This window comes from Phascolarctos cinereus, unplaced genomic scaffold (assembly GCF_003287225.1).
Source record: "Phascolarctos cinereus isolate Bilbo 61053 unplaced genomic scaffold, phaCin_HiC Scaffold_4;HRSCAF=312, whole genome shotgun sequence".
In the NCBI taxonomy this organism is placed as follows: domain Eukaryota; kingdom Metazoa; phylum Chordata; class Mammalia; order Diprotodontia; family Phascolarctidae; genus Phascolarctos; species Phascolarctos cinereus.
Window position 1 is genome coordinate 375777025 of NW_027555847.1, and position 27602 is coordinate 375804626.

Here is a 27602-nt window from a genome sequence, read left to right on the forward strand (position 1 = left end):
TGTGCCTGGTATACCTTCTCTGACTGTCGAATTCTCACTTAGCCTTAAAGGCCCAACTCATGTCAACTCTTCCAAAAAGCCTTCCCTGATCCCATTTGGTGATGACCTTTTCCCCATTTGGACTTCATATGAGACTTTGTGGTTGCTGTTCAGCCTTTTCAGTCTTGTCTGACTCTTCATCACCCCATTTGGGGTTCGGCAAAGATACTTGAGTGGTTTGCCATTTCTTTCTCCAGCTTGTTTTACAGATAAGGAAACCAAGGCAAACAGGCTTACGTGACTTGCCCTGGATCACATAGCTAATAAGCATCTGAGGCTGAAATTGAACTCAGGTCTTCCTGATTCCAGGGCTGACCCTAAACTACTGTGCCACCTAGCTGCCCTTAAGACTTTGTTTACATTTCTCTTCAGGACAAATAGTACAGAGCTGAGTGCCTTCCATGAACATTGTATAATCCATGTGACTTAGCACAGTGCCCTCCATATATACCAGATGCCTAACAAAAGTTTGTTGAATTGAAAATGTTAATAATGATGAGCTGGAATCACAATAAAGAAAAGGTGAAGTTTGGTTCCCCATCCTCTGATTAAGGAGGAGAGAGTGCGTGTAATGCATTTTAGAGTAATTTCATGTTTAAAAAGTTGAAATAGGTATTTAAAGCTCACTGAAAAACTAAGCTGCCCATAAGGATCCCTCCCCAAAGGATTCTGAATACCTGACCTATACATAAGGCTTGATGACTGAAGCTTTTGCCTAGGGCGCTAAAATTTAGAAAACTGCACGAATCCAGGGTGGCTTTCTCCCCTCTAACAGCCATAGCCCAAGTATGTTTTCCACCATTGTCACCCCCATAGCTCTGTTGGGGTGTTACTATCCTTGAGGCACTAACCATTCTCAATTAAGGACTGAGAAGAAGGCATTCTTCTTTAAATACTTCAACTGGGGAGCTAATCCCCCTATTCCATGCACAGATTTTATGTTCACCTTGGATGAACCCTCGACATGGCCTAGATACTTTTCCTTTTCAGCCTGTGCATGTGCTAGAAAAATTGTTAAAATCATGAAAATCTGTCTTCAGTGACCTCAGCCTCCCTTTTCTCCCATCTGGGACCCCTCCTCTCTACCACCTTATCCAGAGCTTCCTACTCCTTCTCTCCTAGCAAAATGTATTATCAGAAAAGGCTCTGTTACCTACCATTTATTCTTTAGTGTGAATATGTTTCTAAGTAACCTCTCCCAGGAGCTTATGGGGGGAAGAGAGGGGAGTTGTATTTTGGGCCATGGGATAGAACTTTTGAGCTAAAAGGGACCTTAATTTAGTCCAATTCCTGTTTTTTGCAGATGTAGGAGACTGAGGTGCATTGAAGGTAAGAGGGTAAAAGATTTGCCATGGGCCATACAACTAGAGATAGAAGCAACCCTAGAACCCAAGACTTGTCTGCCATGCCTCTCTTCTTACTTTTCCGTATTTCTTCTCTCACTTGGTCACCTACCTCCCTAATGGCTGTCCAGCATCCTCCTGTTACCCTTTGAATGTCCAGGTTTCCCCATCTTTGACCTTGACCCCCTCCAATGTGTTGTATTTCAGCCTCTCTTCCCCAGCAGCATCCTGTGTTGTGGAACTCACCTTTCCCTGTTCCCATTCTTCCCACCCCTCAAATCTTAGCTGGTTTATGCTCCTTCTGTGCCTCGTTTTCCTCATCTATGGTGAGGGGGAGGGGAGGATGTCAGAAAACCTTGTCTCTAGAGTGGGGCTGAGGCAGCATAATAGAGTGGGAAGAGATCTGGATTTGGAGACCAAGAATGGGGGTTAATAGCCCACTTTGCCATTTACTCCATGTGTGAGCAAGTCACTTCCCTCTATGGGCCTGTCTTACTTGTGAAATGATGGGGGTTGGACTCACAAGTCTAGGAAGGCTCCTTTTTCTGTGGGAAGCAATTCAGTGTCTGCTCCAGGGGGCTGGAGGAAAGGACAGAGCCCAGGCCTCCAGTGGGGTTGTATGAAGGGAGTTGAGTCTCCTAAGCTGGAGGCCCTCAAGTAGTGTCAAAAAGGCAGCAGCCCAGTAAAACTCCACCCAAAGCAGCCTCCCCTTGTGCACTGTGACCTGTGACTGGTGCTCTTGAAACAGCTATTTCCCAAGGCCCCACTGCTCCGTATTGCCTCTCATTCCCATTCTCCTTGCTGGGAAAATCAGACATTGCCAGGAGTGGGGCAGGAAAAGCAGGAAAAGGAGGAGGGAGAAATATCAAGGCTCTCCCAGTGTCAGAGATGACATTCAGAGAACATTAGTTTGCCCCTGGGCCTACTGTTTTGCCCCCTGTATCACCCCACCCCACCAGCAGCACAGAAAATGAACAGTGACTCAGAGAGCAGCCACTGGGGAGGTGGCCTTGCCAACTGGCTCTAAAATCCAACCCTCATACATGCAATCAGTCCATATCATAGGCAAAATCACCCCTCGCCAATCAAGCAAGAGGCCTAGCCCTCATCCCCAGGCATCTTGTAGCTTCTTTTCCCTTTCAAGGTTACCACTGTTACTTATTTTAACCCACTTTTGCCTGGATAAATCTATACAGAAAGGAGATAGAATATGATTTGCCCTGGTCCCTTGGCCCTGCTGGAGAGAGGAGAGGAACTCTGGTGACCTTCACAAGTCTCTGCACCATCTCATCTCCGAACCAGTTATTTTTCAGTTTTCCAGATTCCAGGATCCAAAGGGCCCATCCCTGAACCTATTCTCCACAACCAGGCCAGGCTTGCATGGTGGATTCCAGTCCTCATCATGGAGAAGTCCCTGTCTCAGAAAACACAGAATGATTGAGTGATGACAACCCAGTCACATTCTGGAGCAGCCTTTAATTTGACTAATTATTAGTGACTTTTTATGGAATTTTCTATGGAGCCGGCAAGACTGGTGCAGTGGATGGGCTCTGAAGGCAAATGCTCAGAAGACTGGGCTTTAGATACTCAGCACACTCTCAGCTGCCTCAGTGGCCTCTCTCCTCTGCAGGGCAGAACAATCCACTCCTCCCAAGCCTCCCTTTAGAGAGGGCTCAGAACTTTCCAAGTAACTGCATTTTCCATGAGCGGCTCTGTTTGGTTTGGCTGCACAAACACCATCCTCCCCCCACCCTTTCAGCTTCCTTTTGTATATTCTTCCCCTGAAAGATTGTCAGCTTCTTGAGGGAAGGAACTGTCTTTCTTTATCTTATTTGCCTACCCCACCGAACTTAACACAGTACCTGACATACGATGAATGTTTATTGAATGGAATTGAATTATTGAATTGAGGCTGGGTTCAGATCTCACCTCTGATATTTACTACCTGTGTGACCTTGGGCAAATCACTGAGCCTCAGTTTCTTTTTCTGCAAAGTGAAGGGGTTGGATTCAGTGATCTCTGAGGTCACTTTCAGCTCTAGTTCTATCATCCTAGCTTTAACTGTTAAACTGATGCAGAGGAATTGAATTTAATGCAGAGAAAGGAGGAAGGGGCAGGGCTGAGGGTTACTTGTGTATGGCCCTTAAAGCACATTTGGAAGAGGAATGCTTTGTGTGATATTTTCAGTTGAAGAAACAAGCAAGTGGGGACACTTTCAGGCTTCCCAGAGTGAAGCAAGGGAAGAGAGCTGGATCCCATTCCTGTTTATTCCGTTTGCTCTTTGTGTGACCTTGGCAGGTCATTTCCCTGGCCCGGACCTCATGTTTCTTATCTATAAAATGGAATTGAGTTAAATGATGGCAGTTAGGTGTCACAGTGCGTAAGGGCCTGGAGAGTTCAAATCCAGCCTTCGACGCTTACTTCCTGTGTGACCCTGGGCAAGTCACTTAACCCTATTGGCCTCAGTTTCCTCACCTATAAAATAGGGATAATAATAGCACCTCTGTCCCAGAGCTGTTGTGAGGATCGAACGAGATTATTATTTTAAAGCATTTAGCACATAGCAAGCATTGTAGAAATGTCAGCTATTACTTTCGAGTTCTAAATCTTAAGATCCTTTGAAACCAGGGGTCAGAAAGCAAGGTAAAGGTAGTAGGAGACGCTCATACTTTGTCTCCCAATCACTCACTACCTAGAGTGAGTCTGACTCCTCCAAGGAAGTTCTGAAGGAAGTCTAGTGTTGTAAGCAAAGACTATGTGGGATGGGGCCTCTCTCAGAGGCATCTGCCTTATGGCTAGAGTTGCCTGACCTTTTGAGATAGTGAGCATAATCATAATCATAACAATAACAACAACAACAACTAGCATTTATCTAGCACCTTGTTTACAAAGTATCTTACATGTGTTATCTAATTTGGTGAGGAACAGTTGATGCCCAACCCCTAGAAACTCTGCCAAGCCGCCTAGAATTGTGATTTCGCTCGCAGAACACAGATTTGGAGGAAAGAAGGCCTGGATTCAAATTCTGCTTCAGACGCTCACTAGCTATGTGACCCTGGACAAGTCACTTAGGCTCTTGGTGTCTCTGTTTCTTTATCTGTAAAATGAGGGAGTTGAAATCAATGGCTTCTTAAGGTCCATCCCTGCTCTAAATCTGTGATTCAAGGAAATGCCCCAGGGAGGATGTCACAGCCTGTGGGAGGCCAGGAGCAGGGAGCTGACAAGGAAGAAGACGTCTGGGGCCCTTGAAAACCCTTCACCTCGCTAGAGTAGTGGCCAAAGGCCCAGCTCCCACGGTACATATCAAAGACCTGGCGCTTCTCATTCAGACACTTTGAGAGAGGAAACGTCTCAGAGATAAACGTGTGGGAATCTCCAAATGGTGCCCTTCCCTCTGGCGTGTGGGCTGTTCTGGTTTTGTTTTATTTTCATTTTCTCACAAGAATGATTGTAGCTCTGCCAGCGTCAACGAATGGGATGCACGCAGAAGCATGGCGTAGTTAGGAGGGACACAAGGGCATTGGCACGAACACTGAGGGTGATTTATGGCTAGTTTGTGCAGGCACTTAAGGTGATTCTGGTGTAACGGAAAGAGTCTTGGATTTGGAGTTGGAATCAATCGATTCAACAAGCATTTATGAAGTACCTACTATGTGCCAGGCTCTGAGGACAAAGATCAGATAGACCCTGCCTTCAAGCAGCTTACATTCTACTGTGGGAATATAAAATATTCAGAATGTATACCAAATAAGTACAAAGCAGTAGGGGTGGAGGGTATTAACAGCCCGCAGAGGAAATAAGGAAAGGTCTCTTGAAGACAGTGGCACTTGAGCTATACCTTGAAGGGAACTAAAAGTCCCAAGAGTTTGAGGAGAGGTGGGAGGGCATTCTGGGTGTGTGAGACATGGAGTATGGAGTGCAGTACATACTAGTGAAGCAGTAGGCAGCTACTGAAGTTTCTTGAGCTGAGTATGGATGTGGTCAGAACTACACTTCTAAATATCAGTTTGGCAGGTATATGGAGGAGTGTTTAGAGAGGGAAGAGTCTGAATACAGAGAAACTAATTAGCCTATTGGAATAGTCCAGGAGAGAGGTTAGGAGGGCTTGACCTATGGGGGCAGTGGTAGGAGTTTAGAGAAGGGGACAAGTACAAATGTATTGAGGAGACAGAATTAATCATCCTGGACTGGACTTTTCTTTTTATAAATATTTTTTCTCCAGTATAAAATGCAACAGCTGCTGCCTGGAGAGTGATTATGTCTTAATTTTTTCCCCTTCTCTTCTGCCTAAATTCATCTTACCTTCTGACTGTCCTTGACCCACTTCCCATAAATCACAGAATTTCAGCGTTGGAAGGGATATTGGAGACCATCTAATCCAATCCATAGCCAACCAAAAATCCTTCCCACAACTTGCCCCCATGGTGTTCATTTAGCCTTCGACCTCCAGTAACAAGGCATCCACTATCCCCCAAGGCTGCCCATTCCACTTTGAGATGGCCTTAATGGTTAGAAAGTTTTTCAGATCTCAAGATTAAATCTGCCTCTCTACAGCTTTCCCATTGCTCCTTATTCTTCCCTTTGGAGCCAAATGGCTCCAAGTCTAATCCTTCTTCCAGGTGAGAACTCTGAAAATTCTTGAAGACATCTGTTATGTAAACCTGCTCTCCTTCAGGCTAAATCCCTACTTCCTTTAAGAGACCCCCTTGTGGCATGACCCCTTTGCCCCAGTCACTTGCTTTAGTTTGTCAATGCCCCTTGTAAAATGTGGTACCTAGAACTGAACATAATCTTGGATGGGGTCCAACCAGGACAGAGTGCTCCACATCTAGTCAGTCAATAAGCATTTATTAAATGCTTACTATGTGTCAGGCACTGTGCTGAGCATTGGGGATACAAAGGAAGGCAAAAGACAACAGGCCCTGTTCTTGAGGAGCTCACAGTCTAATGATGGAGACAATGTGAAAGCAACTATGTACAAAAAGGCTATATGGGATATTACACAGTGCAGTCAATGAAGGAAAGGCACTTGGTGAAGCGGGGTTGGGAAGAGCTTCTTGTAGAAGGTGGGATTTTAGCTAGGACCTACTTGAAGGAAACCAGGAGGCAAAGGTGAGGAAAGAGAGCCAGTAAAAACAACTGGAGTCAGAAGGTGGAGGAGGAGCAACAAGGAGGCCAGAGTCACTGCTTCCCAGTCTAATGAACCATTCAAAGCCTGAGAGCTAAGATAGGCAACTCGTCTGATAAAAACATATGCAGTAGCCGGCAGGTAAAAGTGGTTCACGAGATTTCTTGAGGTCTCAAAAGTTCTTCCACCAGGATCCAAGAGCTGCTTTTATATACCTCTTGCCCCAAAGGCTCCTAGCTGAGCCCCAATCAGTCCACCTGGCAGCAAAGTTAGCTCAAGCTGGCCCAGGTCTACTCCCAAGTGTCTTCATACACAATAGTCTCAGTTAAGCAGTGGCAAAGGGAGTTGAGAAGATTAATTCGAGCTAGCCCAGCTCCAGCTCCCCTAGCATCTTGGCATACAACAGCAAGACTATCACCTCTTTCCTCCTGGACATTATGCCTGACAATTCAGACAAATATTGCAATAGCATTTTTTTTACTTTCATATCTCAGAGTTGACTTATATTAAGCTTGTAGTCCATTTATACTTTTATCCATGTCACCAATAAAAATGTTTATAGCCTAAGGCTGGGCACAGATTTCGGGGGCACTCCAATAGAGACCTCCTTCCAAGCTGATACTAAACTGTTAATGAGTATACTTTGAGTGACCTTTCAGACAGTTCTATCTACCTAATTGTACCATAATCTAGCTGGCATCTTACCATCATTTCCACAAGCATAGGATGAGATAATTTGACAAATGCCTTGCTAAGATCTAGCTAATCTATATTTACAGTGTTTCCCTGGTGAATGAATGTATAAATGAATGAAAAAGCATTTATGAAGCTTACTGTATACACCAGGTGCTCTTCTGAGTACTGGGGCTGCAAACAGAAAAAATAAGATGATTCTTGCTGCCAAGGACTTTATGGTGTAAGAAGACAACCTATATAAAGAAATTGTAGCTAGGGAATGTTGTTTTAGGAAGGGAAATCACAGGATTGGTGAATAGAGCCATAGGGCAACTGATTTACACTTTCTTTCCAGGAATGATAATCTTGATTATGTTTCCAGAGGTAGAGATGGGAAAGGAGGGTGTGGCAGCAGAACATGAAGTTGTCCAGGGAGAAGCAATATGGCGGGTCTGAGTTGGGCTACTTATGGTGAATGTTCATCAGTCAGAAGCCCAAGACCCAGAGCAGAACTAGAATGCAAGATGGAAGCCAGAGCATAGAAACATGATATAGTCTAGGACCTAGTACAAAAAAAAAAAAAAAGGAAATGAGTTTAATCTAGTGTTCTTAGAAGTTTAATCTAGTGTTGGCTCTTGATGATAACCATTTCCTTTTTGACAGGTTCAATTGCCATCCCTATAATAGTGTTCTCTTAAAGTTTGCCAGGAACAAATATATTAGGCAATCAACAAGTATTTATTGAGTGTTAATATTTGCTTTGCCCTGTTCTAGGCTCTGGGGATACAAAGAAATATAGGACACAGAACTTCCTCTCAAAGTATTTATGGTCTAGTTGGGTAGGCAGGATGTATAACCACAAAGAGGTCCATATCAGTTTAAGGCAGCATATGGCAAATGTCTGGTGGGTACAGATAGTAAGCCCCAGTGGAGTTCAAAAGATGGAGAAGCAGAAATGAGCTAACCATCATGAGTTATCTGGAATTCACTGGTATCAAACTCAAATAGAAACAGAGCCTCTAAACTATACATAAGGGTCCTCATGGGCTACATATCGACTTGGAAAACCACATAGTAACATCATCTATGTCCTATTGTATTTATTTTGTTAAATAATTTTGCTAAATATTTCCCAATTAAATTTTAATCTGGTGCACTTGGGAATTTCGCATTATGGGTCATACATCTGACACCTCTGGTCTAGGTGACAATGAGTGGGCCAGTCTGACTAGATCTTGTGGGGTTTTATTTTTCATTATGGACACCTGTTTCCTAATCCCTGACTTCTTCCTTGTGTCCCTGCAGGGCTCTAGATGAGAACATGGCCAATGGCATTGATGAACTGATTGGTATTCCCTTCCCCAACCACAGCAGTGAAGTCCTGTGTAGTCTGAATGAACAGCGGCATGACGGATTGCTCTGTGATGTCCTGCTGGTGGTCCAGGAGCAGGAGTACCGGACCCATCGGTCAGTCCTAGCTGCCTGTAGCAAGTACTTCAAGAAGCTCTTCACAGCAGGTACTTTAGCTGACCAGCCTTATGTCTATGAGATTGACTTTGTCCAGCCAGAGGCACTGGCTGCCATCCTGGAGTTTGCCTACACATCCACCCTCACGATCACAGCCTCCAATGTAAAACACATCCTGAATGCTGCTAAAATGCTGGAGATTCAGTGCATTGTTAACGTGTGCCTGGAGATCATGGAGCCTGGAGGGGACGGGGAAGAGGAGGATGACAAAGAAGATGATGATGATGAGGATGAGGAGGATGAGGAGGAGGATGAGGAGGAAGAAGATGAAGATGATGAGGATGAGGATGATGAGGCAGAGGACTTTGCCGACCAGGAAAATCTGCCTGATGCCCAGGATATCAGCTGCCACCAAAGCCCTTCTAGGACAGACCACCTCACAGAGAAGGCCTATGCAGATACCCCCAGGGACTTTTCCAACCCTTTCCAGGCTAATGGCAGCCCTGGTCATCTAGGGGTCATTCGTGACTTTTCCATTGAGTCTTTACTGAGAGAAAACCTCTACCCCAAAGCCAACATCCCTGACAGAAGGCCTGCCTTATCACCCTTTTCCCCAGGCTTCTTTCCGCACCTCTGGCCTGGAGATTTTGGTGCCTTTGCCCAGCTGCCTGAACAGCCCATGGACAATGGACCCCTAGACCTGGTCATCAAAAAACGAAAGATCAAGGAAGAGAAGAAGGAGGAGCTCCCGCCGCCACCACCACCCCCCTTCCCTGGTGACTTTTTCAAGGATGTGTTTGCTGACCTCCCTGGGGGACCCCTGGGACCCATAAAGGCTGAGACCGACTATGGCACCTATCTCAACTTCCTGAGTGCCACTCACCTAGGCAGCATCTTTCCGCCATGGCCGCTGGCAGAGGAACGGAAGCTAAAGCCCAAGGCATCCCAGCAGTGCCCCATCTGCCATAAGATCATCATGGGGGCAGGGAAGCTGCCACGGCACATGAGGACGCACACAGGGGAGAAGCCGTATATGTGTAACATCTGTGAGGTTCGATTCACCAGGTGTGCTCCCAGAGGCCAGGGAAGGTTGGGGTGGTGGAGGAGGAGAGAAAGACAGGGGAATGGTGAGGACTTAGGGGGAGGAGAGGGAAAGATGGGCCTAGGGAGTCTGGACTGAGCCCAATCTGGAATCTGGAAGGGTCTGTGAGTCAACCAGAACTTATTAAGCACCCATGTGTCAGACACTGTGTTAAGTCTTCAGGATTAAAGAAAGGCAAAACAAAAAAAACAAAAACAAAAAAAAAACCCAGTCTCTCCTGTTAAGGAGCACAAGGTATAGTGGATTAGAATGTTACTATTCACAGGGACTTTAGATATTATCTTATTCAGAAGAAGAAAGTGAAGCTCAGAGAGAGAAAGAGATTTGCCCAAGGCTGTACTGCTTGGCACTGAAGGAGTCTCAGGAGAGATTCAGTCTCCCACTGGGGTCCTAAGAAGTTAGGGGTAGCCACTGAGAAGGTTTTTTTAACCACTTCCAGGTCAAACTTTGGGGACTGGGCCCCTTTTATTCATTTTTGTGATTCTGTGTTTGTCTTTTATCAGATTTATGACTTCATCTAGGGAGGAATGCCCACTCCCAATGCAGATCTGTGTCTTTTCTTTGATTTATAATCTTAGAGAGTTACCAGGAGCAATAAGAGATTAGGTGACTTGACCAGAGTTCCACAATCAGTATATGTCAGAAAGAGAACTTGAACCCAGGTCTGTGGGATTTCAAGGCCCAATTTCTATCTCACATACTATGATGCCTCTCCTGTTGTCTGTTCTCATTTTCATGAAAGATCAGAAAAAATATAAACCATCATAAAAAAATTAAAACTACAACAGGAGGGACAGCTAGATAACACAATGGATGAAGCACTAGCTCTGGAGACAGGAGGACTGAGTTCAAATCCAGCCCCAGACACTTAATGGCTGTGTGATCCTGGACAAGTCACTTAACCTAGATTGCCTCCAAACAAAAGACAACAGGAGGTTTTTGTCTTGCAAAACATTTCAGTGATGTTTGTGGCAACCAGACAATGAAGCATATTGACTTTAGACTCCTTCTCATAAGATTTGTAAGACAATTTGAGGTCAGGTTTACCCATCATGTGTTTTGAATCAGCTTCATTTCTGCCACTGTCATTCGCCAGAACAGTCAGCAAACATGAGCATGCTACCAATTTCCAAAAGAGTTTTTATGTTAGGAAAAGTTAGGTGGATTGTAATGCTAAAGGATCCAGCTAACTGATCATCTGAATGTACAATTTATTAGAGAGGCAGCATAATAGAAAGAGCATTGAGGGCTTGGGTTCAAAATCCACCACTGATGTTTACAACCTGTGTGATCTTGGGCAAGTCCCTTAATTACCATGGTCCTCATTTTTCTCCGCTGTAAAGTGAGAGATCAACTATGCAGTACAGTGGGTAGAGCAGTGGGCCTGCACTCAGGGAGACCTGAGTTCAAATTCAGCCTCAGACACTTAGTAGCTGTGAGACCCTGGGCCAATCACTGTTTGCCTCAATTTCTCTATCTGTACAATGAGCTAGAGAAGGAAATGGCAAACCACTCTGGTATCTCTGCCAAGAAAACCCCAAATGGGGACGTGAAGAGTAGGACGCAACTGAAATGACTTGAACAACATAACAAAGCGAGAAGGTCAGATTAAAAAGCCTCTGGAGTCCCTTCCAACTCTAGAATTATGATCCTAGGAATTTGGATTAATGAGAAATTGTGTCTGCCACATATTAAGTGTACTGCCATGTCAAGTATCAGGGTTTTGGTTGTTTTTTTTTTTTTGAAACAGACCAGAACTTATATATGAAAGTGTTTTGTTTCCCTCAAGTAGAGAATCATAGAATCATAAAGTTTCAGAACTAGAAGGAATAGTAGAGGCATCTAGGCCAAACCTTCTCTGAAGCAACAATGAATCCCTGCTACATTAAAAGAAAGCACTTAACAAACTTTGAAGCATTACACAAGAGTGGTAATTATTATTATCCCTGACAAGTCTTCTTAACCATCTCCAGTGATGGAAAACTTAAAACCCTCCAAAGCGGTCCATTCCGTTGCTGGACAGTACTGGTTGGTAAGAGTTTCTTCCTTGAGTGAGGCTAAAATCTGACCCCTCAAGGTCCCATACGCTGACCCTTGGCCTCTGGACCAAATAAAATGTCTAATCTTAGTTCCACTTGACAGCCCTTCAGATGCATGAACATAACCCTAATATTCCCTCCAAGGCCTTTTCATTACACTAAGAAGAAAAAAAACCAACCTACTTCCTTTACTTTGCTTAGCTACAATGACCAAATTCCAACTCAATGGTCTTTTCTGGAAACAACCTGGGGACATAAGTGTCAGCAGCACAACCATCTATGGTAGCACATTTTCCTTTGTGAATGGATTTGATTTGGGGAAATGGCCAAATAGAATCCAAAGCAAAAGCTGGTGAATGAGGTCAAATGGGGGTTCCTGTTTTGGGTTGAAAATAAAATGGGCCTTTGGGGAAAAAAATCAATGGAGAGGCAGTGTCCTGTTGGGTAGAGAGATAGCCTTAGAGTGAAAAGACCTGAGTTCGTATCATGTATGACCATGGCAAGGAGGTTGACCTCTCTGTGCTCCAAGGCAACTAACTCTCTAAGAATACAAATTAGAAATAAATAGCCAGCCTATGTCAGTGGATGGGCTTTTCGCACTGGCATTCCTTCTAGTGATGAAACCACAGGTCCATAGCAAAAATAAAACAAATGAAAAGAACTAATGAAGCTGATTTTCTTCTCTGGCTTGTAATCTGGCTCTGAAGGCAGTTCCCAAAGGGAAGCTCTAAACATGTGATGAGTGATGGTAATATCTCTGAAATAAGCCTATAACCTCCCAAGGGGACTACTTTGAAGGGCGCAGTGTTCACTTGGATGTGTGAGTTCTGGTCTGTGGTTAAGAAGCTGGTTTTTTCACCCCATGTTCATCCCTCACAGGGACTGAGTTAAAGACCCTTCTTTATGTACAAAATTTTACAGCTAATCCTTTTCCTCTAATGCTCTGCCTGATGCTTTCATCCTGTAGTTGGCAACTGGACCCACTGGCTTTATGGCAGGCAACAGGGGATGTGTCCCTGTTGGAGGTGATGCATTGGCATCTTTGCTTTGCTGATGAATCTGCTCTGTGTTTCGGCTAAATCCTTGAGCTGATCTTATCAAATCCCCGCCCTGTCATCCTCCCATTGACCTAATCCAGGTCCTGAATCATCCCTAAGACTTGCATCAAGGCTGAGCTTTGCTGTTCTTGGCCCGGACTATATTTCTCAGTGTCCTCAGGCCCCCTCAAGCCCTGCCAGTCCACAGTAGGCACGCAACCCAGTAATGCTTGGCACTACCTGGGAGCCTTGTCCATATTGCTAGCCAGGCTTACTATGCCCTCTGGCTCCTAGTTTCCTTGGGCAAGTGTGGATCAAAAGGGAAAAAAATTAGAAAATGTTTCCAAGGTGAAAATGCCCTATCAGTTTTGGCATGAGAGAAAGCCAAGTGAATATGGTAGCAAAGAAAAATGATGCTATGTTCGAGGCACTGTGCTAAGCACTTTACAAATATTATCTCATTTTCACCTCACAACAACCCTGGGAGGTAGGTGCTATTATCCCCATTTTATAGTTGAGGGAACTGAGGCAAACAGAGGCTAAAGTACTTACTCAGAGTTACAAAGCTAGTTAAGTATGTGAGGCTAAATTTGAATTTAGGTCTTCCCAACGGTATCCATATAGCCACCTGTCTGCCTAGAACATTGGATTTAGAGTCAGAAGACCTGGGTTTCAATTCTGGTTCTGCTACTTTCTACCTGTGTGACTTTGGCCAAGTCACCAGTCCCACTCCACCAGTCCCATTTTAGTCTCCAATCTATGATCCTGTGACTCCCTTTCCTCCAGCATCCCTTACACTTAAGAGCTTTCAATTCAACAAAACAGTATGAGAAATATTCGTTAGGCGCATCCTGTGTGTGTGCTAGGCACTTGGGATACAAATGTAAACGATGAGATGCCACCAACCTCAAGGTGTTTGCAGTCAGTTGAGAGGATATAATGAATGGATGAGTAAGCATAATGCAAGAAAGAATGCAACAGGACAAAGGAAAGAAACAAAGTATACCAGAAAAATCTGAAAAGAAAACACTTTCATTTAGGGGAGAGTCAGGGAAGGTACCCGATTTAAGCTGTGAAGGGAAAAAAAAAAAGGATTTTAATAGGCAGAGATGAAGAATCAGTGCATTCCGGGTATATGGGATGACCTTTGCAAATGGCCAGAGGTTGAGGGTAATAGAAGAAGATTAGGGAATGGTTAAATAGTCCAGTTTAGCTCAAATATAGAGTTTATGAAAGGTAACAACTTGAAATAAGACCAGAAAGACATGTTGAAGCTAGGTTGTTACAGCCCTTAAATATCATACAGCATTTGTATTTTATCCTAGGTGGTGCAGTAGATTGAGCACTGGGCTTGGAGTCAGGAAGACCTGAGTTCAAATCAGACACTTACTAGCTGTGTGACCCCAGGCAAGTCACTTAACTTCCATTTGCCTCGGGTTTTTAACTGCAAAATGGGGATAATAATAGTACCTACTTCCAGGGCTGTTGTGAAATAAAGAACTTAGCATAGTTCCTGGCACATAGTAGGTACTATATAAATATTATTTTTAAATGTTTTTAATTATGGCAACAAGGAGCCATTTACTAAAGGTTTAGAGGCAGGAGAGAGACATGATCAGACCTAGGCCTTAACAAGGTTATTTTAGCAGCTGAGGGGAGAGATTGGAATCAGGGAGAACAATTGGCCCCTTCCACCAATCCAGGCCAGAGATAATAGCCATTTCATGACAGTTTTTTGCTAAAAGACCTAGAAACGGTCATGGCGTATAATCAGGCAGAGGGGAAGAGAAGGAATGAGGTAGCAATCTGTACAAAAGTTGTGTCAGGGACATACCTTTTCCTGCACAATCCTGGATAGCCTCTGAGGAGCTCTGAAACTCCTTTGAACAGTCCATCCTTGTGTAAGGGGATGCTAGATTCCTGGCTCTGTACCTTGCTGGGTAAAATTCATTCAGGACAAGCAAAATATACATTGTCAAAGCTTTCTGACAAGACCAGAATATTTTTTTGCCCTTAGCAACAAGAGAATCTCAACAGGTCTCAGACAGAAAACTGTTTGAAAATAATTTTAATAGTCTGCAAACCATAGGCTTAACAATAGGCCTCTGGGTGAGCTTACTCAGGAATTCATCCTGGATTCTCTTCTATTGTCCCTGGCACACATTTAGAAAGGGAAGAAGATGAAGAGGCTCTAACCAACAGAAAAGTCATCGCTGGTACCATTTAACTTTTACCTACCACTATGATGGGGTACCCTGTGTCATGGGCAGTCTTCACTACCAACAGAATCCCCTAATGGGAGATTCAGTGGAGTGAAACACACACTCACTGTCCTCAAGAAGCTTAGGGTCTGGGGAGATAGGGTTTACATGTTGGCACTTGGAATACAAATAAGAACAATGAGGTGCTCCTGCCCTCAGGTGTTTACAGTCAATTGGGAGGATATAATGAGTAAGCACAATGCAAGAAAGAATGTAATGAGACAAAGGAAAGAGACAGACAAGGTGCCCTAAAAAATCTGAGAATACTTTCATTCAGGGGAGAGTCAGGGAAGGCACCTGATTTGAGCTGTGAAGAAGAAAAGGATTTTAACAGGCAGAGATGGGGAATCAGTGCACACCATGCACGCAGGATGGCCTTTACAAATGGCCAAAAGTTGAGGGTGGCGGGAAGCAACATTAAATGACCCAAGACTAGTAAACAGTTATGTACAGACCACAATTGCTGTGGGAGATCAGAGGACAGGAAACTCAGTGGGGGCTAGAGGAGTCAAAGAAGGAAGCATGGAGGCTTGAGGTGGGCCTTGCAGGAGAGGTGGGATTTCACACAGGTGGAAGGGAGTTCTCTGTGGGTTCTGCTCCATGGGAGGGGCATAGACCCAACCATAGTCAAAGTGTTCGGTCCCAGTTCTCTCTTCAATCATAGCCATCAAAATCAAGGTTAGGATTAGCAAATAATCATGTATTGAGGGCCATGGGTGCCCAACACTGCACCAGAATGGAAGGAACTTTTAGCTTAGTGATACAAAATGAATGTACGGGAAACGCCAGTGAATGACCACAAATCATAAGAGACAGATTTCTGTCTCTAGCCAGTTGGATCATAGTTTTAGAGCTAGAAGGGACCTTAGATGCTATCCAGTCCAATTCCCTCATTTTACAGATCGGGAAACTGAGGCACAGAGAAATTAAGTGACTTGCCCCAGGTCACACAGTAAATGTCTAAATTAAGATTAAACCCAGTCTTCCCGACTCTTGTCTAGTGCCCTCTTTGTTACTATGCTTCATGTTCACCTCTAGACCCTTGGGAAGGAGTATTTCAGACAGCAGTACTGAGAGTTAGAGAGGGCCAAACTAGATGCTTCTTGTCATCCCTTCTAGTATGTTGAAATAAGACAGAATGGCTGAACAACAGTTAGGAAGGCACTTATGAGCTGTGTGACCATGGACATTACAGAGCCTCTCAGCGTCTTAGTTTTCTCAACTGTAAAATGGGAATCGCATCTGTAATAGCTGTTTACAGGGTTGTGAGCCTCAACTGAATCCATGAACAAAAAGAAATTTGAAAACTTTAAAGCTCCCTATAAATGCCAGTTTATATTATTTTTATGATCCTATTACCTCTCCAGATAGCAGGAAAACAGACTACTTTTAGACCCAAATCTCCTACTTCAAGTATGAGCCCATACTAAGCACTCCTAACTTAGTACCTCCCCCCCCCCCCAGCCCTCCCAGAATGTGATTGTCTTCTCCTGGAGCAATGTTGAGAACTGTTGTGTTTTTTTTTTGTTTGGGTTTCAGTTCTTCTGCTAGGTTTTTCTTTTTTTAATTCTCTAACTTCTGGCAGCTTAGAACCTTATTAAGATAATGTAATGTCATTAACAGCAGCAGGAGGAAGGGAATTAGTTTCATCCCCTCAGGTTGCCGAGAAGATCTGTGTCTGCAGTGCTGGGAAAGCATTATTCTGATTGGGAGCTTGATGTAGGGCGGTTCAATGTTAGGCCAGAGGTCTCCTGGCTCTTTTTATTAACTCTGGGTATGGATGAGCTCATGGGGATCTTCTTGCTGGTCCGGCCTTCTTTTCAGAAGGTGAAATCTTTTAGCTGGCAGGCAGGAAGGCAGCAGATTGGGACTCAGGTAGGCGTGTTAGCAGCAGGAGATAGCAGGAAGGAAGGGAGGGGGCTGACAAGAGGAGAAAATGTGAGTTTTGTAGCTGAGAAAACTACAGACCAGGGGAGGAAATGTGACTTGCCCTAGGCTACATGGTTCCTGAATGGCTCACCACTATCCTTTATGTTTTACAAAGTGCTTTACAGATGGATGTTATTTTATTTAATCCTCACAAGAATCCTAGATGATTATTGTTGTAGTTGTTTGGTTGTATCTGACTCTTCATGACCCTGTTTGGGGTTTTCTTGGCAAAGATACTGGGGTGGCTTGCTATTTACTTCTCTAGCTCATTTTTATAGATGTGGAAACTGAGGGAAATAGGGTGAACTGACTGGCCCAAGGTCACATAGATAGTAAGTATCTGAGGCCAAATTTTAACTCAGGAAGATGAGTCTTCCTGACTCCAGGTGGGGCACTCTACTCACTGTGCTATCTAGCTGCCCAAAGAATCCTGGGAGATAAGTGCTATTGTTATACCCATTTTACAGATGAGGAAACTGAGGCAGAGGAAACTGGGCAAGTTAAACAACTTGCCCAGGGTCACACAGCAAGTAAGTGACTGCAGCAGGATTCAAATGCGGGTCTTTTGGACTCCAAGTCCAGCTTTCTCTACGAGAGACACATATGTATTATACAAGAGTGGTATATGGGAAAGAGTTTTGAACTGCAACCCAGAAAGGATGTGTTCTCAGGCTGGCTCTGCTGCTAACCAGCTGTGTGACCTGAATACATCACCTAAGCTCTGGAGGCCTTAGTTTCCTCATCTGTAAAAGGAGGGGAAGTCAGGTTTCTTTTCTGAGGCTCTTTCCAGCTCCAACATTCCATGATTCTGTCCAGGCAAATGCACACAAATGCATTTATGAGTGTCCTTTGAGTTGGTTGGGTGCAGGACGTGGGACACTGGCAGGAAGCCTTAAAAAAACAGTGAAGATTTTATAGCACTGGCCTAGCTAGTGCCTAGAGGAGAGCTTTAAAAATAGGATAACCTCTTGATCTGTCTGGGCCACTTGGGGTGGGTATGCTGTGTCCTGAAGGCAGAGGAACACACCAGGTGCTCTCTCAAGGATCCTTGCAGCCCTAAGAACTTGTAATTTTTTTTTTGAGGAAGAGATTGAATTAGGGCCAGGGCCCTTCAAATTGTGGTCCAGGAAATCTCAAGGGACAAGGAGGCCCCATCCTTCTCTTATGGCAGCTGTGTTTAATTTTGTGTCTGCTCAATCCCTTATTAATCCCTTCCCTTCCCTTCCCCCCCCCCTCCACCCCCACTGCCCTGGGGCTGGAGGAGAAGAATGTGAACAGGGGCTCCCCAGCCTCAGAAAAAACTTGTAAATGAAGTCTTCCCTTAGGTGACCCCTTTGCTGCAGTTGTTACTGGACCACATCTGTGAAAGGGTCAGAGAGCTGGAAGGGACCTCTCATCCAACTCCCTTATTTTACAGATAAGGAAACTGAGGCCCAGAGAGTAGCTCTGAGACTCAAGTACCAGCCAAGAATATAATCCCTCAATTTAATCCTTGTCATTGCCCTTTAATAGCCCAAAGAGGGATGACAATGCTACCAACTGTGTGACCCTAAGTTAGTCACTTACCCACTCTGGCTCTTGTTTTCCCCATTTGTAAAATGAGGAGGTGGGGCCCTAATTAAAAGATCTCTAAGATTATTTCCAGGTCTAAGAATTCCCTGAAACCCTGTAGATACAATCTGGTTACAAAGCACGGGAATGCAGCATCCTTCAAGGGGAAAAGAAGGGGAGATGTCACAAAAGAGAAGGGAGCTCCCTCCTCCCCCACCAGCCTCAGAGTGCTCATTGGATGGATGTAGATGAGCCTCAGGTCTTTTTGAGCACCAGCTGGCAGAGCTGCTTCCCTCCACCCCCATCCTTCCTGTCTCCCTGAGTCACTCCAGCTGCTTGATTCCCACAGGAACAGCAACTGTGATATCGGAAGGGGTCCTGAAGGGCAGGGGACATCCCTGTACTCTAGGCACTGGAAGGCTAGCTCTATAACCCTGCCCACAAGCCCCCACAACAGTCAGGTTAGGAGTTCAGCCACGAGGGAGAGAAGGACAGGAGGGGGTGAAGCCATTCCCCCAGGTAATGTTCTCACAATGACCCCCTTCTTCCATTCCCCAAGAACCTCTTTTGGTCAATCTTTAGAAACAACCTGGACATGAGAGCCAGTAGGACATCTAGTGGTCACTGTCAATCAGGAAGGGGAAAGTAAAGCATGGAAAGTAAAGCATCTCTTAGTCCCAGGGTCCTGGAAGGGGCAGCCCCAGACTCACCAGTGTTGAAAGGTTTTAATTTGATCAAATTAAGTTGTAGCCAGTAATTTCAGTGTGGAATTGAGTTTCTAAATTGGTACCAGCCGGAAACCAGAGCCCCAACATGAAGTTAGAAGCTTCACTCCACAAACAGGACTTGTAGTAGGGATCTGGGCGACTCTAGGAAGGGCAGCCTACCGTACACACCTATAAATGTGAGTACAACTGTATTTATATGATGCCGATTGTATGCAGGGCCCTGTGTCAGGACTGAGGGAGATGTACAGTTCAGACACACATAGACCCTGCCTTGACTCTGAAGCCTCTTTCAGCTCCAAATCTAGAATCCTAGGATATGAAGAAACAACGAGGTGTAGTGGGCAGTGTGAGAAATTTGAGGTTAGAAAGACCTTAGGGGCAGCTAGGTGGCGCAGTGGACAAAGCTCTGGCCTTGGAGTCAGGAGGACCTGAGTTCAAATTTGACCTCAGACCCTTAACACTTACTAGCTGTATGACCCTGGGCAAGTCACTTAACTCCAATTGCCTCAACAAAAAAACAAACAAACAAAAAACCACCTTGGTTTGAATTCTACCTCTGATGCTAATAAGTTAATTGTGTAATCTCAGTAAAGTCACATATTCTCTCTGAGCCTCAATTTCCACATCTGTAAAATAAGATCTTTCCAGTTCTAGCTCTATGATCTATTAAATGGAGATCATAAAACCTGTGATAAACCCTCATAAGGTTTGAGGGAGAATCAAATGAGACAGCGCTTGTATGTAAAGTCCTTTGCAAACCTTAAATTGTTCTGTAAAGTTGGTTCAATCGTGTCTGACTCTTCATGACCCCATTTGGGGTTTTCTTGGCAAAGATACTAGAGTGGTTTGCTATTTCCTTCTCCAGCTCATTTTATAGAGAGGGAACTGAGGCCAACAGGGTTAAGTGACTTGCCCAGGGTCACACAGCTAGTAAGTAGATGTCAGAAGCCAGATTTGAACTCATAAAGATGGTTTTTCCTGGCTTCAGGCCCAGAGCTCTAGCCACTGTGCCACCAACCTGCCCATAGACCTTAAAGCAACATGTCAGTGTTGGCTATTATTATCCTATGATGCTTCATAGAGCTTACAGTTTAGAAGGATGATAAGAAACCAAGGCAGATATTGAGTTGCATAAGTATATTGGAGAGTTATCACAAAAAAAAGTGCTGTTGTTACTGGGAAGAGAAAGTCATGACTGATCTGATAGAATGAGGGAAAAGCTTCAGGAAGGAGGTAGAGACCATGACACACCTGGAAACTGGAGACGTAAGCTGTGTGAATTTGGGGGAGTTACTAACCTCTCTGAGTATTGTTTTTTCATTTGTTAAATAGGGGTGCAAATACTTGAATGACCATTATGAGGAAATTGACACTCTCATGGCCTGCCTCACTGGGCTATTGTGACAAAAGCATTCTGTAAACCTTAAGGATAAGGAGAAGAGAGAGTCCCCATTATTCATCACAGGAATGAAGACACTTCTTAAGCCTCCTTTATTTAGGCTTCTTGATACAGATGAAATCTAAAAAAAGAAAAAGAAAAAAAGGCTATGAAGTTTTAAGAGACAATATCTAAGTCACATATATGTTGGGGGGTTACGTTTGATTTAATTCTACAATTTTAATTTAATTTAATTTAATTCTACAAATTTGTTTTGTGAAGTTTGGATTCAGTCAAGGGGCTGCACTTGAGGACCGAGAGGGCCACAGGTTCCCCCACCCCTGTAGCTGGGTTTCAGTGATGGGTAAGACAGTCCCTGTCCTTAGAGCCATAAATAGCCGTAACTCTTTTCGGGGGGGCACCAAAATTTAGAAGGTGCTTGTAATTCTATAGCTGGTAGAAATAACTGAACCTAGTAACCAGTTAAAAATTAGTTAAAATAGGAAGCTCCCAGATCTCCTCTCCTCTACCCCCTCCTCCACCAGTAGCTGCTTCATATAAAGGTCTCAGGTTTTCTATCTTCTTTCTGTGGTTCATTGTCTTAGTGTCTCTTCCTACCACGGATCCTTGTATCCTAAGGTCATTCCTCAAAGTTCTCTCCCTGCCCTACTGAATTTATCTTAGAAGTGGATTTGGGGGCAGCTTCTATGCTGCTCACCCTAGGAACATTTTGGGATGCTTTCCTCACATGGTAGAATTGCTAGTTATGACTCTCCCTGGCCTCAAGGAATCTGCACTGTAATAGAGGAGATTAGACATGTAGATGTAGACACAAAAAACCATGGTACAAATTAGAACAAAGCAAAGACCCAAACAAAGTGCTTTTAGGAAGGAGAAAGAAGCGGGACCTCATGAACTATTGATCTCAGTTAACCAATGAAATAGGGAGAGGGAATGGACCTTGAGTTTCATTGGTACAGGGAACTCTCAGTTCTTCTACTGATACACATGAACACCTCTTCAGTTATAGTCTTAGAGGTACATACCCTGGGGAATTGAAAGATTTAGTGACTTATGTAGGATCATATAGCCAGTATGGGCAAGAGGTGAGATTCAAACCCATGTCTTCCCTGTTTAGAAGCCTGCTCTCTAACCCCCCTACCATGATGCCTCTTAACCAATTAAAAGAAGGGGGGAGGGTGGAAACCTCCCTATCAGTAATCCACTTTTAGGAACCAAATGTTAGAGAAACAACCTCATATGAGGAATTTACTTTTAAAAAATTTTTCCAGGGAATGTCTTGTGCTCAGTACATATTTAGCCAAACAATGTAGTACAGAATAGTGCTAGTCCTGGAGACAAGAGGATCCAGGTGCAAATTCTGTTTTGGGTGCTGCTTGCTGGTAGAAGCATTTTCATTTTTAGCCTGGAGAGTAGAGACTGATGCTCTGTAACCATCGGGAAAGTATGACCTAGACGTGAACCAGGTTTAGAATAAGAAGCTGAGGCCCTAGAAATGTCTCTGTCCAGAGAAGGACTCACCACTCACGAGAGCTAGGTAAGAAGAAAAGACTAGAGTAGAATCCCGGCCTCCAGACCACAGAGGCTCTCTCTCTTTTTTTTTTTTAAACTGTGCTATGCTTTGCCTCAGAATACCAGTAACTTAAACCTTGAAAAACATTCCTGTTGATTAGGGAGCATTCCTTTTGCACCTGGTACTTTTATAAGAAGTAAAATTACCTGCAGACAAAGAACAGAGCCCAGGGCTTAGGAAGGGAACCGCCACATGAGATGCTTGGATAAGGTGTGCCCAGCCTTCTATAGTCACCTGGATTAACTTGCTCTCAGGATGAACAGACCTCAACAGGCCCCAGGGTTTGGGCTGGGATAAGGGGCTTTGAGCTGAAGCACCAGGATGGGAACAGCAGAAGGTAAAATGATTCCCCCAGCATCAGAGGTGGGAAAGGGAGGTTCCGAAGCAGAATATGCCATTCCCCTCGTGGGGGGGGTGTCACCCAATGGCCACAAGACTGACATTGTGAGCTCCCCTGGACGCTGTCCCCCTGTGCCTCAGGTGGGGCCCTAATGGGGAAGCCTTGTTAACTCTGAGTTATAAAAATGTGGAAATGCTCACAAATAATTAAGACTTGGAAGAAAGGGGGCATTTAGGAATACTGCTGCCCCTTGCCTGTGAACACATTGTAGGCGAGCCGCCACACTCAGTTGGAGAGTTGACTAGAGAAGGAGCAACAGCATTTGAAAGCAGTTCCAGGCATGGATGGTGTGAGAGAAGGGTGCGAAAGTGGCAGGCCTCCACAATGGGGGAGGGCGGGAGTGGAAGGAATGAAGCTTCTATACTCTTTCTAATTGCTGGTCTATCCCTTCCCCCACGTTTGTCTCCCAGGCAGGACAAGCTGAAAATCCACATGAGGAAGCACACAGGTGAGCGGCCTTACCTGTGCATCCACTGCAATGCCAAGTTTGTGCACAACTATGACCTCAAAAACCATATGCGCATTCACACAGGTGTCCGGCCCTACCAGTGTGAGTTCTGCTACAAGAGTTTCACCCGCTCAGACCACCTTCACCGCCACATCAAGCGTCAGAGCTGCCGGATATCCCGGCCCCGCCGAGGCCGCAAGCCTGCCGCGTGGAGGGCGGCCAGCCTTCTCTTTGGCCCCACCCCCCCGACGGAGGAAAAGGCCTTCATGATGCCCCCCACCCTAGGGGAGATTGGTGGCCACCTTGGCGGGGCAGCCGTGTGCCTGCCGGGCCCCAGTCCCCCCAAACACTATCTGGGGGCCCCGAAGGGAACCCTCAGCCTGCAGGAGCTGGAACGACAGTTTGAAGAGACACAGATGAAGCTGTTTGGGAGGGCACAGCTGGAGGCAGAGAGGAATGCGGGGGGCCTCTTTGCCTTCGCCTTGGCAGAGAACATGGCTTCCCGACCCTACTTCCCTCTCCCAGACCCGTGGAGTGCTGGGCTTGCCGGGCTCACAGGGCTGGCAGGACTCAACCACATGGCCTCTATGTCAGAAGCAAACAATTAGCCCTAACTTTGGTCATGCCCGTCTGTCTCCTGCTCCTCTTCCATACCAAGACTCCCTATGGCCCTCTCCCTCCCCTTCTCCCTTGCCCCAAGACAGGTTTTGTAAGTTCTCTACATTTTATTTTAGAAAAAGAGAAAAAAAAAAGAATAGTAGCAAAGCCACACAACCCAGGCCTCCTTGGGCAGCAGCCACCAATTTTCTCACTTCAAAGAAGAGAAATAACCTTCGAAGGGAAATAGCTATTCACAACTGGACACAAAAACCTAAGCAGACCTGGGCCCTCGCTTCTTTCATCGTTCTTCCCCATCACAGAAGCCGGGGAGGAAACATTTTCTCAGTACAGAGTTGTAGCAGTAGCTAGATGGAGGTCAATTTGTCAAGGAAGGCCAGGAAGTAAGCAGGAAGGGGCAGGTAGGGGGCATTCAGGGCCTGCAGAACCTGGGGAACCTCTGCTCTCTAGACCCCTTTAGTTCTTCAATGGTATGCTTCAGACAGAGGCTACCATGTCAGTACCAATGCAGATTCCACAGTCCCAAATGGGTTCCTAAGAGCTCCCCTTTAACTTACATGAAGGGAAATGTCCCTTCCTATTTTGGAAGGATAATGGCATCCAAAGGAAGAGAACTCTGGAGAGAGAGGGCATAGGCCTGCTGGATTCTGCTCCTCTACTGACTGGCTATATGACCTTGGGCAGGTTATTTCCCTGCTCTGTGCCTCAGTTTCTCCCATCTGCATAAGGGCCCTCCCATACCTACCTCTCAAAGGAAGTTGAGAGGATTATTTAGGGACTCTCTGGGAGGTGCTCTGAACTCCTAGGAGAAAGGCCAGGAGAAATTTGGGCTTATTGTTTTTTGTGTTCCCTTATAAATTCCCATCCCCCATGGGAACAAAACGAGGTCCACATCAGGAGAAGACCATGGAAGAAGGGAACCACACTGCTCCTCTTCTGACTCCTCAGACCTGAGAGTGACTTTTAGGGGCTCAGAAGATTTTTTTTCTGTCATTAGTAGATCCTTCCTTTTCAAAGGAAGCACCTTTAAAAAGAATCCAGTAAACCCTTTCTCAGTGATTTTCCAAGACCTGGGACCTATTTCTTCTGTGATGGTTCGATGGCTCTTGGGGAGCCAGCAGTGCTCACCTGGAAGGTGGTCAGCTGGACAGCTGTTTATTTTAAAACCCAACACTGCCTCTCTTCTACTGCTGCTCCCTCCCCGAAGGTTCCTGAAAACTGTGCTCACGTGACTCCTGCTGATGCAGGGGTTGATTTTATCGTTTTGTTGTCCAGGGGTTTGGAGCTTCTTCCTCCCCAGCTGCCTAACCTTTGTTCATTTCTGTTCATTTGAGCACCTCAGTAAAAGGTTGGATGGGAAATTCAAAGAACTGAATGCCCAGACCTCTGTGTCTTGCTCCTTGTAGGAAGCTCTGGTACCAGACATGGCGGGGAGAAGGTTACAGTGATCAGTTAAAAAAAAAAATGTGTGTTTGAGCTTCTCTGTGGACTTTGATTGGCCACAGCACTCAGACCATATTCCCTGGGGACCAGGGATATTGGGAGCTGGCTGCACAGCTCTGGGCCATTCAGATCTGAACCTAAGGAGAGACTGAAAATGAAGAAGGCTCCACCTGCCAGGTGCCTTCCAGTTCTGCTGTTCTGCCTTCCCTGAGAACTGATTGGTTTCTATAAACGTGCTAGAGAAGTAATCCACTGGGAGAGGATCTTGGGAGCAGGGATAGGCCTGGCCTGACAGAGACTGAGATGTCATGAGATTTCCCTTGCCCTAGGCCCACTGAGTGGTTCAACAGAAAGGAACTCCTCACCCCCCCCATCCCCACTCACCAACACACACACACACACACACACACACACACACACACACACTCTTACACGTTTTAGTTTTCCCTTGGGAGCTGATGCTAAATGGCCCCAGAAGACCACAGACTCCATCACACTCAAAACTCACCTCTCGGACTCTGCTGGGCCCCAGCATCAGCCTAACCTTATCCTAGTTCTATGCCTTCCACTCCTTACACCACACAAGTGACTGTACAGCTTTCCTGTTTCCTCCAACTTGCTCTTGAAGTTTAGAAGTCGCCTGCCTGGGAAGAAGGCTTCTTAGCCCCCTACCGCCATTTCAGACACTGGCCTCCTACCAGCCAAACCTTCCCCCAACCCTAGGGGCAGCCAAGGGATGGAGGGCAAACCAAACCATTTTTTTTTTAAGAGCAAAAAAAAAAAAAGACTACCAAACAGAATCTAATGAATTGGAGCTTTTTGTTTTGTTTTGTCTTTTTGCAGATGTGTGATGACTTCTTCTACACTCAATGTTTTCAGATGACTAGTTACTTCAGGTGTTTTTTGTCTACAATTTGGAATCATTGTAAAGCGTCCAAAGATGTTGAGTACTGTACATCAACAGGAACTTGAAGCAAATGGGTGGGGTGGTTTTGTTTGTTTATTTGTTCTACTTTTGTTTATAAATTGGTTTTGTTTTTCATTTCCATTTCTCTGTCTGTCTGTGGGAGAATCTTTGGAATTTTTCTATTTATAGCTCTTTTTTATGTGATTGCTCTATGTACATTGACACTCAAACAATGTTTGCCTTAGTGATTAAAGGGACAATCTTCCATAACTTTGGTGGCACGCGGCATCCTGCCGAGACAAACTCTCAGCTGATTCTCTGGCCTATTTATTAAACAGTATTAATTGATGACTCGATGGCATTCAGACTCAGTCTTTGTGATCCCTGAAGCATAACATGACAGCCACACATAGACCTTTCACGATTAGGGTTTTGTCTACTGGGTACCTTCCATCTATCTTGATCAACTCCCAGGAAATGTCCTTAGTTCCCACTTTGGGCCAGTAGGCCACAGTCTCCACAGGGAGGAGCTCACAAAGGCCTGAACAAAGGCTCATCTCCCTGTAAACTCACCAAGATGATCAGAGAATTCAAAGCCACCTTCCAACAACAGAGAAAGCTAGATCCCCATTCAAGTGAATATTGGTGGTTTTGGTCCAGAGAAAGCTATGTTTCTTTCATTCCCTACTTAAAACTGATTTTTTTCTTTTTCTGGAAAAGTCTATCAAGGTAGGAGAATGGGCATTGGTGAGACTAAGCTTTATGTCTTTGTAGTTTTGTGTGGACTTTTAGATACAAGTTTAGAAAACTACACGTGTGTGTGTGTGTGTGTGTGTGTGTGTGTGTGTGTAGAAGTATACATGGATGAGAGGCGCCATGGAGCTCTTTAGAGCCACCTCACTGGCTCTCCAGACCAGCCCCAGAGAGCTGTCTCCCTCTCTGTTATGACTTTCCTCATCCACTGTCACTCTCTGGTGGATCCACGGCATGTCATCTGGAGCCTTCTATGGCCTTCACAACCATAGAGAGCACCAAGAAGGAAAGAAATAAGTCAGAAGATGGATTTTAATATTTAAACCTTGACTCACCTGCAATGCTTAGAGAATGAAATATTTAGTAAACTGAATTCTAAAAAGTCATTGCTTGAGTGCTAACATTAAGCTTCTCCTCACCCATTCCTGCCACACACAAACTTTTTGGTTTCAAACCTTAGAGCTATGAGGAAAGTCTAGTCAACAAAATAGAATCATTCATAGCATTGTGGAATGAAAGTCAAAACATCCGAGTTCTAACCCCAACACTGAAACTAAATAACTATGACCTTGGGAAAGTCACTTCCTTTATCTGTTTCCTCACCTTTAAAATGAAAGAATTGGCCAAAAGAGTCATTAAAGTACCTTCCAAATCTTAATAGTGTTTACTAATTGGGGTTTTTGCAGGACCTTGAGGTCAACGTTCTCAACCTCTGGGACAATTACCGAAGGCTATAACTGAATATGGAGAAGATGTAGGAGA

General features: G+C 44.9%; 1 protein-coding gene and 1 long non-coding RNA gene across 4 annotated transcripts in view; one reads left to right on the plus strand and one right to left on the minus strand.

The window, feature by feature from the left end:
- ZBTB7C (zinc finger and BTB domain containing 7C) overlaps nt 1-26438 on the plus strand; it is a 525518-nt gene extending 499080 nt beyond the window's left edge. For both annotated transcript variants that reach the window (XM_020985794.2, XM_020985798.2), the window contains 2 exons: nt 8491-9717; nt 23082-26438. In XM_020985794.2, the coding sequence (XP_020841453.1) occupies nt 8507-9717; nt 23082-23727 (1857 nt within the window). In that variant the 5' untranslated portion in view covers nt 8491-8506 and the 3' untranslated portion in view covers nt 23728-26438. The remainder of the gene's footprint in view (nt 1-8490; nt 9718-23081) is intronic.
- Nucleotides 20469-27602, minus strand: part of LOC110207983 (uncharacterized) — a 136568-nt gene continuing 129434 nt past the window's right edge. For both annotated transcript variants that reach the window (XR_002324381.2, XR_002324380.2), the window contains exon 3: nt 20469-20819. This is a non-coding gene — a long non-coding RNA (uncharacterized LOC110207983). The remainder of the gene's footprint in view (nt 20820-27602) is intronic.